At 40.5% G+C, this 16,364-nt stretch overlaps 2 protein-coding genes across 5 annotated transcripts; both read right to left on the minus strand.

Moving 5' to 3' along the window:
• Positions 1 to 186: 186 nt before the first annotated feature.
• Positions 187 to 7,431, minus strand: LOC143320977 (interleukin-18 receptor accessory protein-like). Its single transcript, XM_076731054.1, has 12 exons — positions 7,338 to 7,431; positions 6,995 to 7,205; positions 6,356 to 6,515; positions 6,097 to 6,265; positions 4,053 to 4,124; positions 3,422 to 3,551; positions 3,108 to 3,262; positions 1,942 to 2,079; positions 1,381 to 1,488; positions 1,141 to 1,290; positions 943 to 1,058; positions 187 to 615 (listed from the first exon to the last, which is right to left on the minus strand). The coding sequence occupies exons 1-12, from the start codon at positions 7,429 to 7,431 to the stop codon at positions 376 to 378; spliced, it is 1,743 nt and encodes a 580-aa protein (XP_076587169.1). The 3' UTR covers positions 187 to 375.
• Positions 7,432 to 8,427: 996 nt separating this feature from the next.
• On the minus strand, positions 8,428 to 14,011 carry LOC143320992 (interleukin-18 receptor 1-like). 4 transcript variants are annotated; one of them, XM_076731104.1, is made up of 10 exons: positions 13,860 to 14,011; positions 12,164 to 12,410; positions 11,263 to 11,422; positions 10,937 to 11,081; positions 10,793 to 10,858; positions 10,575 to 10,698; positions 10,277 to 10,422; positions 9,831 to 9,974; positions 9,571 to 9,723; positions 8,428 to 9,484 (listed from the first exon to the last, which is right to left on the minus strand). In XM_076731104.1, exons 1-10 carry the CDS (start codon positions 13,912 to 13,914, stop codon positions 9,144 to 9,146), a joined length of 1,581 nt encoding a protein of 526 aa, XP_076587219.1. In that variant the 5' UTR covers positions 13,915 to 14,011; the 3' UTR covers positions 8,428 to 9,143. The 4 variants fall into 4 exon arrangements, with proteins under 4 accessions (XP_076587219.1, XP_076587203.1, XP_076587195.1 ...); XM_076731088.1 differs by lacking the exon at positions 13,860 to 14,011 and adding an exon at positions 13,125 to 13,271 and having other exon boundaries at positions 10,793 to 10,855; XM_076731080.1 differs by lacking the exon at positions 13,860 to 14,011 and adding an exon at positions 13,125 to 13,271.
• Positions 14,012 to 16,364: the final 2,353 nt, after the last annotated feature.

The raw sequence follows: 16,364 nt of genomic DNA on the forward strand, positions 1-16,364 counted from the left end.
TCCATCTTTGTACATTTTGTTAATCGGTGTGTTCGTACGAGTCCTTTACCCTACGTTCATTCTTTTTAATGCTATAAATTGTAGAGTCAATAGGTAATTGATTAATCTGCACTGTTAAACTGAAACTATTTTTGGTAGAGATGGAAATTAAAGATAATTTTATATACAACTACTGGGACCCAGAGCATGGCGCAAAGGATGAGTCACTTTTTCCCTACATTTGGAAAGGATACACGATGATTTGGTATCCCCGCCATCATGGAAATTTCCTTCACACAAACAGTTACAGTAACAAATGTAGTAATATAAGCTGCATTGTGAAATAAATATGCTGTACATCATGTTAGGAAAAATATTACTGGTAACTTAGTCTCATTATTGTCCCTGCATGAGTGAAACCAGCTTCACTGTCTGATTGGGCATGGACTTCCTAAGAGATCTCCAGAATTTGTCTGTGGCTCTGGCAGATTTTCCTGGGGTCCAATCCAGACTGGGTAGCACCTTCATGGCCCTCTTGACCAGTGTGGGCAGTGGAGGGTCTGGCTGGATGAGGGATGCTGATGCTCTGCCGGTCCATATCAGCAGGACTCTGAGGGTGGAGTTTTGCAGCAAAGCCTAAATATATGGACCAAGCAATGTAGCAAATCATTAATCAACCCTATTGTTAAGTCATATTTTACTAAATATAAACAGAAAACAGTCACTGGCTGGAAAGTAGAACAAGAATTAGAAAAGTTAAGGTGACAAAGTGTATGCAATTTGTAGCCTAGTTAATGGGCTAAAGAATGGCCTTGGAGGGTATTAAAAAGTATTTACTTCAGAAAGGTATCAGAGCTTTCACAGAAATTTGAATTTTCTGAGGAAGTCAGAAACTCATAATTATGTTACCACTGATATGAATGCAGCATTGGTCGTCCACTCTCTCTTGAAATGCAGACCTACCTGGACTCCTGATTCCAGCACAAACACAGCATTGCTGTTGGAGAGGTAGTCAGCTGACAGGAGGCAGATAAGCATTCGGCTTCTCTGTATTGCAAGCACCACATCATTTGTATAGGCTGCAATACAAGATGGAAAGCATCAGGAACGTTTGCATTGACCATACACACACACACACACACACACAGCTTGTCATCTCACCTCCTCCAGGAAGCACGTCCCTCTCCAGCAGACAGAGGCGATAACCCCACTGGTCCTCTAACACTTGGGACAGCAGCACTTCTAGCGGTCTCTGGGTGGCTTTATGTTCCTCAGAGTTCAGCGGGGCCATGCTGGATAAACGTGCTGCCACTAAAAGCAAATGTTAATGTATTTTACCTGTGAAGTTACATTGAAATGAAATCCAGTTATAGACATCATACACTGCACATGTTGGCCTACCCTCATCTGTGTCAGGTCCTGATGGGGAGGAAAGCGTCAAAACTCCCTCCACGTCTGCTGATGGAGGGCTCCACACATATGACAGAAGCACATCAAACTCCTTCTCGTCTGAATGGTGGTGGACGAGAGAGATCATCGTGACACCAAAACATTAGGAATTTAATCAGGGTTCTTTTTTTTTTTTTTTTTTACAGCTGTGGTAACACTTTGAAGAAGAAGTTAGTAATAAGTTTGGCACCACATTGCAGTATCATAGTGCACTATACATACATCCTTCAAGCACATGCACAGGATTCAAGCAATTATCATAACGTCTCAATTCATTTGCTGATGTAATCCTTTGTAGAGTTAAATATGAAATGAAAAGTGAGAAGAAATCTAATCTTCATGCTGCGGTAGAGCTTTATCTAGAAGTGAAGCCACTTCCTGTGAAGCAGAGCAGCTGTTGTGGTCCGGATGCCAGAGTGTGCATGCAGGCTAAGTTTGCCTTTGGTTTCCCACTCTATATTGTGTGTGTGTGTGTGTGTGTGTGTGTGTGTGTGTGTGTGTCTGCATTCTGACCTCCATTGTGTTTTCCATGTTGGAAGTGGGATCTGTAGATCAGCTGCAGTTCCAGCCATTTCACATGCAAAACGATTCCCAGGCCAGCTACCAGCAGCAAAGACCCAACGGGGTACCCAACCAGCGATGGCCATTTCACTGAAACCCAAAACACACTCATTAGATTACATTATGTCTTTAAAGCAGCAATAATTGACTTGGAGGTGGTGAAAACAAGCTATTGTTTTTTTTTACATTTTAAAAACTGACATCACCAAACAGGTGCTTAAAACAGAAAGGGGCAAAATCAGCATTAATCTAGAGTTGTGTTTGTGTTCCCATGATGAATGTGAGTCAAATCTTCACACTTCTTGTAGTTCTGTTTCGTCATTTGATGACTGTAGGTGGTGTGCCGTTGGTTTATCTGATCGTTTTGATAAAAATAGCTGTCAGCTGTGGCTGAACTGGTGAGACTGAATCAGTAACACGAAATCATGAGCCGAAAATACAAAACTAAACAAAACGAAAAAATTAGCTGAGAGACACTATCAGACTCTGAATAGCTGAAGAGAGCTGTGGGCTTGAGAGATCTCTGGGTTCATAACTGTCACATTGAGCCATTTGATTGATTGTTAATATAAGAATATTAGTTAATGCAGCTTTAAATATTCCCAGCACAAAACTTAACTTAATGCTTCAAACTCACCATTGATAAACCTGTGTGAACATGGGTGTTTTGACAGCTAAAGCTTTAAGTTCCCTCATGAACAGTGTCACCAACCTGGATTGGTTACATAATCTTTGACTCCAGTGGGCTTTCTGAGCAAAGATGTGAAAATGGGGCACATGCTGCCCTCTTTCCGGCCACAAGGGTTTAGATAAAGGTTCTGGCAGCATTGAGGTTCATAGCTGAGTTCTGCCTGCGCTGTGGCACATGCAGCTGCCTCAGTCACTGGGTCATGGCTGTTTGCCTACAGTGTCAGCAGAGGCTTTCACCGCCCCACCTGCTGCTTGTGCTGCTGTGGTGTAAAATGTGTTACATATACTGTACATACAGCTGTTATTATATTTAATACATCATTATCATTAAATGTTGATAATGCTACAGTTTGGACTGCAATGTAACAATTATGTAACAAATAATTATGTAAGAGTATAAGATGTGAAGGTGAAAGAAGAGACAACACCTTTATGTTTCTTCTTGAGCTTGATAGTGACGGTGGTGTTTCCAACAGTATTGCTGGCGATGCAGGTATATGTGTTGTTCAAGTGATGTGGCGTCACCTCCTTTATGATGGCTCTTTGTGTGACCTTGAACTCTTTAAGGGTCACTCTCTCCTGTCTGAATTGGGGACAGAAATTAAGCTCCCTTGCATCGTATTGAAAACTTATTGTGCATGCCAATGCCATCATGTTTACAAAATCCAAGCAAACAAACACTGCCAATGCATAATGAAAGAGATACTTTCTGGTAAAAAAAGCAAATGTTGACATAACTCACTGCGGAATCTCCATGTGTAGTGCAGTCATATTTGCCATGTTGCCACTGTAATGCACGTACCACTGCACCTCTGGTGAGAAGTTTATCTCGAAAGGAAAATATATCTTACACTCCAGAGTGTGAGACTGACCTAGAACAAGTACAAAAACATGGCCATTATAATCTCACCCTTCATGTCTGAATGAAAGTGAGAACAACATTCAATGTCTTACTTATGTAAGCGTGAGCCCCAGCTACATGTTGAGCACATCATCAGAGCCAGACCAAACTAGAAGATGACATGTTGTTGTCATGACTGAAAAATAGCATTGGGCTACTTTACTCAGAACAGCCCACCACAACCTGCCTGTGGGAGGATGTAGGCTTTCGCACATCAAAGTGGGTCAACAACGTCTCTCTCAGTCTTATTTTTGTATAAGGCTGCTCAAGCAGCCCGTAGAGTGACCGACCCACTGAACTTTCTCCTGGTGATCTTCTTTTCAACTACAGAAGAACCACGACTCATAAACACTAACATCACTTAGACTGAATATAGAGTGCTGGCTCTGGAAAAGCAGTTAAAAAACATCTAAATGGTATATTAACACTGATAGCTGTAGGATTGTATCACAGCACATTGGGACACACTTACCGAGCTCCACTTCCTCTGTCATGTTGCCGTCAGGATAGATAATCCTGGGAGGGTAACTTGGTGTGTAATGAGCTGTTCAGGCATGAGAAATAAAGTCACACAGTTCTGTATTATATCCTGTCTGACAAAAAAAAAAATCTGTGTAAATCAGATCTAGATAGATATAGCTAGATATGCTGTTACATATAAAATACAGTAAAAATACCAGAACAACCTAGAAGAATGTAACAATTTCAATGAGGTTTCATCAGGAAACTTCAGTGACGATGATCAAAAGTGAAAGCTGAAAACGAAGTAAGGTGTTATGATACAGGTGTTACTGTACAGGTGACTCATTCTCGGTCTGTACTAAGACAGGTTTTCTAGCGGTTTACCTGATTTACAAGTATTACTTTTGTTCAGAAAAGCAGCATTTTATTTTTTAAAAGTGGCTATAGATGGTGCCTCTGTAGAGGGAGATAAGAATGCAGCACTGTGTGCAGGCCACGAATGAAGAACTGATCTTCTGATATCCTGTGACGTGTTTTGCTAAAGGAGAATCTATGAGTGCTCTGTGAAAACAGAATGTCCCAAGTTTTAGATAACAGCGGTTCGGCTTATTGAGTAGTACTTCCATTCATGAAATATCTCACTTGAAGGTATTATCTCCATAATTATCTTAAACTTTCATTCCTGCACATAAAAGAAATCATTGCAGTAACCACACATAACACCTGCTGTGGAGGAAGCCTGGAGGCTTTCGGGTTTGCAGGCAGACATGATACTGAAGTGAAGTAATTTTATTATCTTATTCTTGTATTCTGGAACTAGTATCAGCTTGCTAATGTGCCTACCATGACAATGCTAACATGCTGATGTTTAGCAGGTATTAAGTTTACCAGTTGGAGCAGTACTTGGGCAAAGATTGATGATTTTTATCGAGACCACGAGCGCAGATGAGAACGTGCATGGAAAGGCCTCATCTTATTTGAGCATGTTACTCTAGCATGCTAACATTCGCTATTTAGCAATTGCTAATGAGAGAGCATGTCGTAAGAATTTTGATCCACTGAATAGTTGTAAAGACGTTTAGCCCAAAAACACAAATGTTGTCCTCACGGTCCCCTCTCATCCCTCATCTGGCATCTGTTAAAGGAGGGAAGAGACATTCTGGAGAAGGGCTGCTGATTTTGCCATCTCCCCTTCCTCACAATGCAATTACATAACATTAGTATGCCAGATTTAAAGTTGTAGATGTTGAGATATTTCAGTGTGGGGGATTGCCCCAACCCCTAACCTACAGTAAAAACTATATCTGTAGTCATGTCTCCCCTTTTGTTATGGAGGTGGCTTGGTGTTGGAGTCTGTTATCTGCAGCACAGATGCTACTGAATGATCATTGTAATATTAAAGGAATATTACAAGAATACTACAGGCAGCAGTGTTTCTCTCCGATCCTCTCGCTCTTCCCTGACTACGCGCTACTACTTGTCACTTTGAGCATTTAGGCTACAATATAGTAAAGAACTGAGTATTTATAGTATACAGTTTAGAGAATATTATAGATATATTATAGATCCAACTGATTACCAACAGAAGGGCAGGACTGAGATAAAAAGCGCAATTACAAATCCATCTGCTACTTAAGCACCTCGGACAGCATCATGGATTCATCGATAGACAGCACATGGTCGAGGCCATAGATTTTTAACTTTCACAAACCTCTGTAAGATGAAGAATCAATGAATCAGGCACACTAACATACTCAGGTTAACAGGGGGGGGGGTGCATTTTGGTCATTTTGCTAACAAGTAGGGTGGCTTCCCCCCTCAAATTGCCAGGCCACTAGCATTCTTAAAAATGGATATTGTGAATGCAGCATCATTTTTGGTGTGTTAGTGTGATAATACACTACAATGTGTAACATGTAAAATAACAGAATTGGTGGAGAAAACACCACAAACCACTTTGCATTATTTTCGTATATCAGGACTCTCAGCTATGCATTATCGTGTACTTTATCTGTCCCAGTACGTACACACACAGACACACACACAACACTTACGTATGACTGTGATGTTAACTGCCCTCCTGAAGCTCCATTTGACTCCTTGCTCAATTATTTGTCTATCACAGAAGAATACACCGGTATCATGCTCGCTGACTTGGCAGAGATGTAACTGGCCATTCTTCACACAGGAGGCTCGATGCTGCTCAGACACAGCTTTATTATCCTGGAAGAAAGAACACCTGTTCAAGTTTTGCTGTGATTTATATGTTTCCATTGTGAAATGGATAACCCTGTTCACGTGTGTGTATCTCACCTTGTACCAGATGACTTCTGTGTTGTTGCTGCAGTTGAGGCCTGGGCAGGAGACCTCTCCACCTGCGCCCACAAGCAGATATTTACTGCTCTCTTCAGTCTCGAAGCATTTCAGACTGCTTTTCTCCACCACCTGTAGATGGAAGGATGCCTTGCTGCCACTGGACAGCAGAGACCTGAACGCTTAATAGAAATTCAGTCACATGTGGCTTAAACACAACAAAAAAACTTCTGAATTTGCCATTTTTTTGTATACCAAAAACTTTTTTTTAAAGTGGCCGTTAATGTCTTTAAGACCTATATACTATTAAACATTAATTGCAACTTTATACATACAAATTTACAGATGATTTGTTAATTGTTATTAGTTGATTAAATAAAAGTTTTTTGGGTTAAGAAGTTATTGTAAGGGAAAATTTGATCATTGGATTTCAAGTTCAGTCTGTAATTGGTGTATTGCCAATATCACCCAACTGCTGTTTCCCATGTAGCAATGGAAAACTTACTAACTGGAGTGTTTGCCACTGTGAGGACTTAAGTTTAACTGGAGTCAGACTTGAGAGATAAATCTGATGACTTCAGACTTTGCCCTGTGGAGTTTCTTGTATGCAAAAGAAAGTCAAAAGTCAACATTATTTACCATGTGAGGCACGTGTACTTTCCAGAATGCTTCGCTTCAGCGAGGAACTCCCTCCCACAGTCAACGGATAGGTGCTCATTTCCTTTGCTGCCTTCTCCAGTCCTGGACCACCCCACCTCCATGTGCTGGTTCACATATTGTAAGCATGGCATCGTGAAGACTTCTCCGACCACGGCTCTGTAGTACTGGTGTGTAATATTCTGCTGAGCTGCTGGAGACAGTTGATCCACGTTAATTGCAATGTAAAAAGGTCTGGGAGTCATTAATAATTAGATGCATGTTTTCTTTTAAACACATATACACATATTAAAATTGAAATAGAATTTGTGCTTAGAAGAAATACCTGTTTTTATCTTTGTTCTTTGATGGTATCCCACACAGCATCCCTCCAAGACAATGGGAAAGATAAAAATGACCACAGCGTATCCCATCTGCATCCTGCGTCTCTAAATCTGTAAACACTGCTTGCTTACTTCAGGCATGGTACTGATGAATTCCGTCTTCTTTACATTTTAGTGCTTTTTCTGTTATGTTTCCTCAAGTACAACCACATCTGGAGTTCTTGGTATTTTCTCATCACAGTTAATGTTTGCTCCTCGCCTCTCAGGCAGTAACATGAGGTGCAACATTTTCAGAGGACATAGACGGTGTAGTAGGTGGTATCTTATGGTTTCCTGTTTGGTCGGTTTGAACATGATTTCAGTGGAACCTGCTGTAGAACCGTGTTTTCATTAGCTGTTAGTCACTTCCTATGTGAGCTGCAGAAGAGCATCTTTTAGTACAGTTGTGTGATGTGATGTAATACGTTACTGAGTTGTGAAAAGAAACCTCCAAAAACCTCTTTCATGATTTTAAGCATTAAAAAAAATACTGAGACAACACAGAAAAAGTAGATAATATAGAACCTTAAAGAACAACAGACATATAGGTTAGGCACATTTTTAAGGGATGCTTTTTATCATAGTGAAATTCAGGGGACAACACTGAAGGGAGACCCAAACACAGAGACCGAAAGCATGATGCTGATGTGAACAGCTGTAAGCTGCAACTGTCAGGTTTACCAGAACGTGGTGGTTAAGACCTTAATTTTACTGGGTCACATCTGTACACCACCATCTTCTTCTCTGCTGTTTCCTACTGCTGAATGAAGTATGTGGGACTGAACGTGCTGAAGTTTTACTAAGCAAATTTTTCTTATCGCTGCTACGTTTTTTGGACTGTTATGACTACACATTATTTTATTTGAATTGACTATTTGTTAAACCTCTCCCCAAACCATGTTCATTCATTCAGAGTGGAGCATCTGTAACCTGTCAAGCTTGGCAGCATTCTCGTTGCATTTTCAATGGACTCATGGGGCTAACATTAGCTTAGGTAGCTAGCTGCAGCTGATAACTGGACTGGACTAATTTTCAGTGGGTTCTGATGTAAAATACAATTTATTTTGAAGGACAGTTCCAAAATATTTTGCCTGAGGGCATCACAGTAGCACATTTCATGGTACAATAAATGCTGTCATCAGGAAATTAATGATGAATGACAGTGAAAATAGCAGTTTTGGTGAGTAAGAGAACAGAGCTTGCATGTTCAAAAACATATTCAGGTTAATAGTCTCCCACAGAAGTCCTACATGTACACAGTGGCATTAAATGTATAATAACAAAGACAAAAAAAAAAACAGTTACACCATTTAAATATGAGACAGGAATTTTAATTAATGAGCTGCTATGAAAAGCAACACTTCAGATGTAACGAGAATTCACAAATCAGACCGTTCTCGATATGCCAGTACTAACAGTGTGCAGGCTCAGGTAATAACGAGAAGGAATTTCACATTATTTTCTTACATTTTGTCACACCTTTGGAGGAGACATGAAAAAGTTTCTTGTGTCAGCTGTCAAACGAGAGGAGTTTTCCACCAGAAAAAATAACTGATCTATCTGGGACAATTCAAGAAAAGAAGATGCTATATAGAAAAGAGAAGACAGTAAAGTTCAATGTTAAAAATGAATGAAAATGAAGTTCAGTAACGGCTCCTGATGGCAATCTTCAGCATGTCAGTCAGTGTCTGTAATGTGTTATTCATTTATTAAGTCATACACTGAAAGAGATACAATACAGACTTAACTTTCTACCATGAAGTAACATCCTAGACTGTATGTAAAAGACTTGTTTTTGGTGCATGTTGGGGAGCAGGGAGGTGATAGCGAAGCTGCTTCCAGAAGGAGGAGGAGCGCTGCATGGAGCGTGTGCCTTTCCAGGTGACACAGTCTGCAGCCTCGCTAAGAAGCTGTAAGGCCTCTGGTAATGACCCTGATCTGGAGGCTTCTGTTGTCTCAGTTTTGATGAAAACCAAGCGAGTCTGCCGCTCCACCAGGGCTGCATGGATGACACTCAGCAGGCCAGATCCTGGATCAGGATCCGGAGAGGTGGGAACCAAAAGCACAGTCCGGCTCTGCTCTATACAGTCTAACACCGCCTCTGCTACAGCTGCAACCAACCAGAGCTCAGATTATACATTTTTCATAAAGATTTTTCATGGACATTTTCTTCAAAGTCTTTTTTTAAACACATACCTTTCCCTGGCAGGACGTCACGATCATAAAGACAGAGACTGTAACCAAATCTCTCCTCCAAAACACTCTTCAGCCTTTTTCTGTCCTCTTCATCTAGTCCTGCGTCTGTGTCGCTCTTGTAACACATCAAAAAGGCATCGTAGCTCTTTCCATCTAAGCAAACAACAGTAGCTTTGTCACTGCCATCACAGTGCAGTCCAAAAAAAAAAAAAAAAAAAAACCTCTTAAACATAAGCTGTTTCTTAAAATAAAAGAAATACCTGAGGTGCGGCTATGGCAGCCGAGAGTGTCTCGCAGGAAAAGAGTTATGCTAATTTTGAACTTCACATAGATAACTACTGTGAAAACCATCACCACCACAACGCAGACAATGCCAAGAGCCAGGGAGACATAAGACCGGCAAGCTGTAGGGGAATAATGAAGAGAATAAATGCGTTAAAAAGTAAACACTTGTTAACAGCAGTAAACTGAAAGACAACAGTCACTGTATCTCTGAAAGCTGGATCAATTGTAGCGCTGACATGATGCCAATTAATTGACCAGTCAGTTTAGAGAAAGCAAACACTGGAATTTTTGTCAGTGCGCACACAGAACGGACAGCTAGCCATGAGGAGATGTTTGCTGAATTTGAGTGTATTGGGTTAGAATCTCTGACTGCACCTTTAAAGGACTGAACACACACACACATCGATCCATCCATACATACGCTTCTGGGCCAAGGTGATGGTGACAGAGCTTGAGGGTACGTTGTCGCTGTCCAGTTTACAGGTGTATTTTTTTGATAGATCATCTTCTGACACCTTTTTGAAGACTAAAGACGCTGTCATCTTTATCTCATCACTATCATTTTCACTGGAAAGGAAAGGAAAGGGAATAATGGAGTGGTATGAAGCAAGACAAGTCATTTTATGTGTGTGTACAGTGTTAATGTGGCCGTGTGTTAATATTTGCAGCATCTCTCACACTGTGTTGTGAGAGCTGGTGTATCTGTGTCAAGTGTTTACTGTGTATAATTGTAGAAAACTGGTAAGCTGCTGTTTCTCTCCACAAATGAGTCTCCACTTAACCAGAACACCTCATCAAAGTCTGAGGACAGAACAGCTTTACAGTCAATCACCACCGTAGAGCCTGGAGGAAGCAGAGTTTAGGCAAGAGTTAAAATTGGTGATTTAGAGAGGCAGTAAATGCTTGTGTGTGTCCACGCTGCAAGACTGAAGCTCACCCAAATCTACGGGAAACACATCATTCATGTGCGGTGAAATGATCGCTGCAGATTTCTCCGGTGCTGCTGTGCAACAAAAAGAAGAAAATTCTTTAAACCCCGATCTTCGGTGAAGATTAACATATCCAAAAAAGTGTTTCTTACTCTTTTGTCGGACATCAAGCTTCACTATGAAGGTCTTGTTATATATTTGACCGTCATACAGGTAAGATCTGGTACAGGTGTAGACACCCTGGTCATTCTCCTTCACACTTGAGAAGTAATCATCTTTTGGCAATGACTCACCCTCCTATAAGATGGGAAATGAAGGAGAATTTCTATGCATGAAAAGCAAATGAAAATGTAGGGAATGCCTTCAAAACTACAGTATGCTTTCAGAGAAATAAAAAAAGAAAAATATATAGAGATATGTAAACCAAAACATGCAGTCAGCTGACCACTCCTCTGGAAATCTGTAGTGTTTTAAATACCTTGTGCCATATAATGCCGTTGCTGGTAATATAGGTATTTACAGCAGGTGTATTTACATCAGGGCAATTCATTGTGCATGACAGTTGCACGTGACATGTCTGAGGGTATGTGTCCCGCTGTGTCGTGTACACCGTCAGCCTGAACTGTTCGCTGGCATTCCTGTCATGTCAGTAGAGAAAAGGTTAATATGAAGGCTTTAAGGATCAGTCTCCAAAATACAAATTTTCCTCTTGTGGTTCATTTCTACATCCAGATAGTCTGAGTATCATTTGGAAACACCTGTAGAGAAACACGACAACAATTATTTCCAGAATTCATGGAAGGAATTACTCAAGATAACTCCCATATTCTCCAAATTCAAGCGAAAGAAGCTGCATTTGAAGAGACCACTTTGTCAACCTGTCATGATGTAATTGGTCTTAAAATGACTTTGAAGGAGGCATCCCCCGACATGGCATCAAGCTTATTGCCTGACATGAAAAAAGCCATTCAGTAGTGTAATCTCACAAAGCATCACAGCTCGGCTGAGAGGAAAAAAAAGAACTTTACGTATTCACTGTACATCCACAAATTCACCTCTCACATCCATGTACTTGAATGTGTCCTGCAGAGTGTCACAAATAGCAGTGGCACAATGCCACACAGTGAGAGAAGATGTCTTCTGCAGACATCTCCAAAGCATCAAATAGCAAAACTAATCTGGAATTAGGAGCCTGTCTGGATGATTGAAAGATTAAAAAAAGTACCTGCATAAGATACTCACACCACTTTTGTACTGTGTCAGAAATATGAAAGCCTATACAACATAAACACATTATAATAAATCCTAGTGAAACATAACTTTAAGATACGAGGATACAAAATAAAGTCAGGATCATTACAGGACTGACTGGATTTTACCCCAGAGAGCATGAGTAATTCCCCTGATGGTTTACAGAAGCATTGAGAATCACAAGACATCTCTCAAGAAGCAGCACGCCCATCTGGCTCTGCTCCACCGATGATATGTTGATCAAACCCTGGGTGGTGTGTCTGGTCCAGATCAGTTTGGCATCACTGTGATCATACCCTCTGTAATGAGGGCACCGCAGCGCCACTATCTCACCTGCCTTGACATTTACCTCTCCGGGTCTCTGGGGGGATACACCTGTGAATGAGTGTTGCACATTTGAGTTTGTTTTACTGTGTAAAGCTATAGCATGAAGTGGTTTCTGGGCAGCTAAAACCAAATGTCAAAAATATCACTATTGCATTGCATTACACAGAAATATGGCTGGTTAAAACCAGTGGAAGAGGAACTGTTTGGGAGTGAGGCTTGCACACAAACTGACTGGTCCATTGTGCTGTCAGTCAACATATCAATAGCCCTGGTCCTTATGAGCAAGATGAGTTAGACACTTGGTTGTAAACTCCTGTTTGCATGTTGTTTTGGAGATCCATCAATTTTGTTTGTGTACCATTCTGTGTAAAGGGGGAAGAGGAAGCAAAGAGTTCAATAAATAGCCACCTATGTTTCATTAACAGGTTATGTGACTTAAGCTGATGTTCTAGGCGTTGACCCTGTGAACTCAGAAAGGTTTGATTAAAACTGGAGGTTTGAGTAAAACTGGAGTAAAAATTACTTTGAGTTTATCTTTGTGTTTGCACTGGTTCCTGTTAGTTTCACTAACTAACTCCCACAGATTACACTGATGAGTAGGATAACTGTACTGTAAAGAACTCTAATATTTAATACCTGTGGACCATTTGGCATCTATAAGTAGGACAAAAATGCAGTTTTTTGCTTTGGACTGAAAGGGCTTGTATGGCTGGCTGTAACACCTGGATTTAGTACATTTGGTAAAAAACTGTAACATTGTACCTCTTTGCTGGGCCTTTATGAAACAGCATGAGCATGGTAGATGCGAAAGTTTTGAGAGCACATGGGTTCTTAACCACATCCTAATTTCTTGGTGCCTGTCAGTCTTGTGATTTCAGTGTGAAGGAAAATGGAGTTTGTGGAAGCCAGCACTGGTCAGGGCACAGAAGTAGACTGAGATGAGCTGATTTAAAATATTAGACATAATGTTTGCATCGTGTGGCATAGCTATGATGATCACATGTGCATGTCATAATGTAGCATAGAAACGACTCTCTGTGCTGTTATAAAGGAGACACTGATGTGTCAATAATTAGAGTGCAATGTTATAGTATACACTATTCTGAAATGGCTCATTCTGCATGATCAGTACTTTTGGAACTGTAAGTATATTTTGATGCTAATTAGGCTATGTAGGCTGCTTTTACTAGAGTAAAACTTTGAGATAAAATACTGATAAGTAAGTGGTGTTCCGTTTATTCAAGTAAAAGATGAGAGGCTACCTTTTCTAGTATCACGTTCACCATCTGGTAATGCAATCATCTATGTTACATATGATTTATATTTGATTGTGCATTTCATTGTAATTTTTGTTTCTGTATGTCCACGTCGCACGCATGATTTCCTTCTTCCTCTATCTGCATTGCATCGTCTTATGCACCTTTACTGTGATGACGGAATCTAATCAAATATAACCCAGAATCCTCGCCCTCTACAACCCTAAGAAGATAATCTTACCTGATAACGACGAAAGGAGGAAAAAAAGAGGGACCAGAGGTAGTTTCATCATCATGACACACTGCAGCACCGCGCACCAAACATTCAGGAGCAGCGACGTCAGAAACGGCCTAAATAATCCCCAGATGCAGTTCTGCGAATTTACCCTTGAACATTTCCCCAAACTTGTCAAACCACACACGGCGTTGAAACATGAAACCTAAGGAAGAGCGTCATGCTGTCACTGCAATGTAAACACCCCCCCGAATCCCTCACCAAGACAATATTTCGATATGGATTATTATCATTTCTACGGTTATTATATACCTATTTCTATCCTGATGATTTCCTTTCAAGGTTTTCGGATAGGTTTCGTTATATTGATCTTTCCCCTGTATGATAAATGACAAAAAGTGAAACCTTAACCGACAAAACCCCCGTGTTTTGTAGTTTCGTGACAGATGAACGCAGCACTGCGCTTTGGAAACGGTCAGGGAAACCCGCATATCTGCTCGCTCTGCGCAGGTGTACAAGAAAAGTGTCAGCAAACCACAGGAAACAATTTGACATTGACTAATTTATTCCTTGAGGCAGGGGTAAGAGCTGCAGGACTGGGGACTTTCACCTTCTCTCAGGAGATGGTTATCAGAAACAAGTTCACAACGATCCAGTGACCCATCATTCTGCTCTAGTCTCTGGGATTAAAACAGATCACTGTGCTACAGATGAGCCCAACAAGGGTGAGCAGGGTCAAAGAGGGCAGGAAGACTGGAATAAAAGCAGAGGAGAAGGAGGAGAAGATAGCTAACTGCACGAATAAAACAGAAAATAAAGGTTTGGATTCGAGTGATGCAGCAGGGTGCATCATAAAGACGTTGGCTTTAGAAAGTCTTTGCACACAATTAGTTGAAGGGTAATTGAAGAGTATCAGTTTTTTGTATGCATTCATGCAGTGGTGGAACAAGAAATGGTATTTTTACTTACGCAAAAGTAGCAACACGAAAATGAAAAAAAGAACTCCATTCTGAGTAAAAGTCCTGAATATGAAATCTTAAAGAACAGTAGTAGTTAACGTATCTGTTTATGCAGCGTGGCACCATTTAGTGTTATGTTTATATTCAGTATATTATTGGAATGTTGGTACTTATTCATTGATGTGTAAAGTTAATGCTTCAAGGTGGAGTTAATTTTAACAGCGAGTTGGGCGGTTAAATCCATAAAATGCATATTCTATAAACTGATTTTACATTTCAAACACTGGTCTGAAAAGCACGTAGTAAATATGGTACTAGAATGTAGAACGTAGTGGAGCAAAGTGCAAGTACCACAAAATTGTTCGTAAGAACAGAACTAAGTACTTGGCTACATTACTGTATTTACTGTACACAGCATACATATCCTGCAGCAACACACCCACTGATGTACCGCTGAGCTTCACAGCCACGTCACAAGAGACTCGTTTAGTGATGAAACTCCTCTGCTTCTCCTCATGAAAGTACTCCCACCTTCAAGAGAAATCTGAACGAACGTGAGATGATTAATTAGAAACACACACACACACACACAAAAACATCTGCCACACAAAAAAATGTTTATGATTTCAAACTTTTCTTTTTTTCCTCATGAATTGCTGGATGCTCGTTAAATCTTCAGAGTTATAAAAGTTACTGAAATGAAACAAGGAAAAATGGTCTTTGGCTGAGCTGGTAGCAACTGGTAAACATATCAGGTTAACAAATAACCAGTAACAAGGGGCTGCAAGTAGACAGTGCCATTTTAAGGGGTGACAAGCCAAAACTAGTTGACTTTGTTTTTCAAAGTCTTGACTAAGATTGTGCAGATTTGAAGCAGTCATGCAGCTGTTTTCCCAGACTTACTGGTACTTCAAGTCCTTTGTGTGCAAAATCATTATCTGCAATATCTACAGATTTACTGTTTAGAACACCGGCAGCCACAAAAACACCCCACCAGCAGCATTAAAGCAGATTTTTATGAAGCGACAAAAAGAAATGTTGCTGCCTGCAGTGATGAAACATACAGCAAACTGTCACCTGACTCTGCAGCTTTATGGAGCTTTATAGTGAGTTTTAACGCTTTGTTTAGCTGTCCAGCCTGCAATTTTCCTGTTCTGGTTCACTCTCATTGTTGTTTACTGCAGCAAACTGTACACTACCTGCTCTGCAGCAAACAGCAGACAGGCTGGTGAAGAAAGAGCACAGCAGTTAAAGAGCCAGATACTTCCCCCAGGAGTTGGTAGACACCAAAAACAGAGCTGAAAGAGAGTCAATATTGGATTTACATTCACTAAGCGGCCACAAACATAATTCAAAAAGTGTAATGTTCATGTGTAAATAAGCAGTTTGCCACAGCTTAAAAGACAAGAAGTCATCTTTTATCTGCTGCCCCCAATTGGTCAAATCGGGTATTGCAGATTGAAAGTAATATTTTTATGAACTCAAAGCCTGTTTTGATCTGCATTTTTCCACCAGAACCATTCAGTGCATTTATTCTTTACTTCTTTGCATA

This window comes from Chaetodon auriga, chromosome 1 (assembly GCF_051107435.1).
Source record: "Chaetodon auriga isolate fChaAug3 chromosome 1, fChaAug3.hap1, whole genome shotgun sequence".
Lineage (NCBI taxonomy): Eukaryota > Metazoa > Chordata > Actinopteri > Chaetodontiformes > Chaetodontidae > Chaetodon > Chaetodon auriga.

What these genes read in the sequence shown, in the direction of transcription:
- LOC143320977 (XM_076731054.1), bottom strand. Translation starts at nt 7,431, where the DNA reads ATGCAGATGGGATACGCTGTGGTCATTTTTATCTTTCCCATTGTCTTG. An exon ending in AAGTACACGTGCCTCACATG is followed by an intron (nt 6,516 to 6,994) that starts GTAAATAATGTT and finishes TCTGCTGTCCAG; the next exon opens with TGGCAGCAAGGCATCCTTCC. An exon ending in GGACGTGCTTCCTGGAGGAG is followed by an intron (nt 1,059 to 1,140) that starts GTGAGATGACAA and finishes CTTGTATTGCAG; the next exon opens with CCTATACAAATGATGTGGTG.
- LOC143320992 (XM_076731080.1), bottom strand. Translation starts at nt 13,203, where the DNA reads ATGTGGTTAAGAACCCATGTGCTCTCAAAACTTTCGCATCTACCATGC. An exon ending in AATTACTCATGCTCTCTGGG is followed by an intron (nt 11,423 to 12,163) that starts GTAAAATCCAGT and finishes CTGACATGACAG; the next exon opens with GAATGCCAGCGAACAGTTCA. An exon ending in GCTTGATGTCCGACAAAAGA is followed by an intron (nt 10,859 to 10,936) that starts GTAAGAAACACT and finishes TTTGTTGCACAG; the next exon opens with CAGCACCGGAGAAATCTGCA.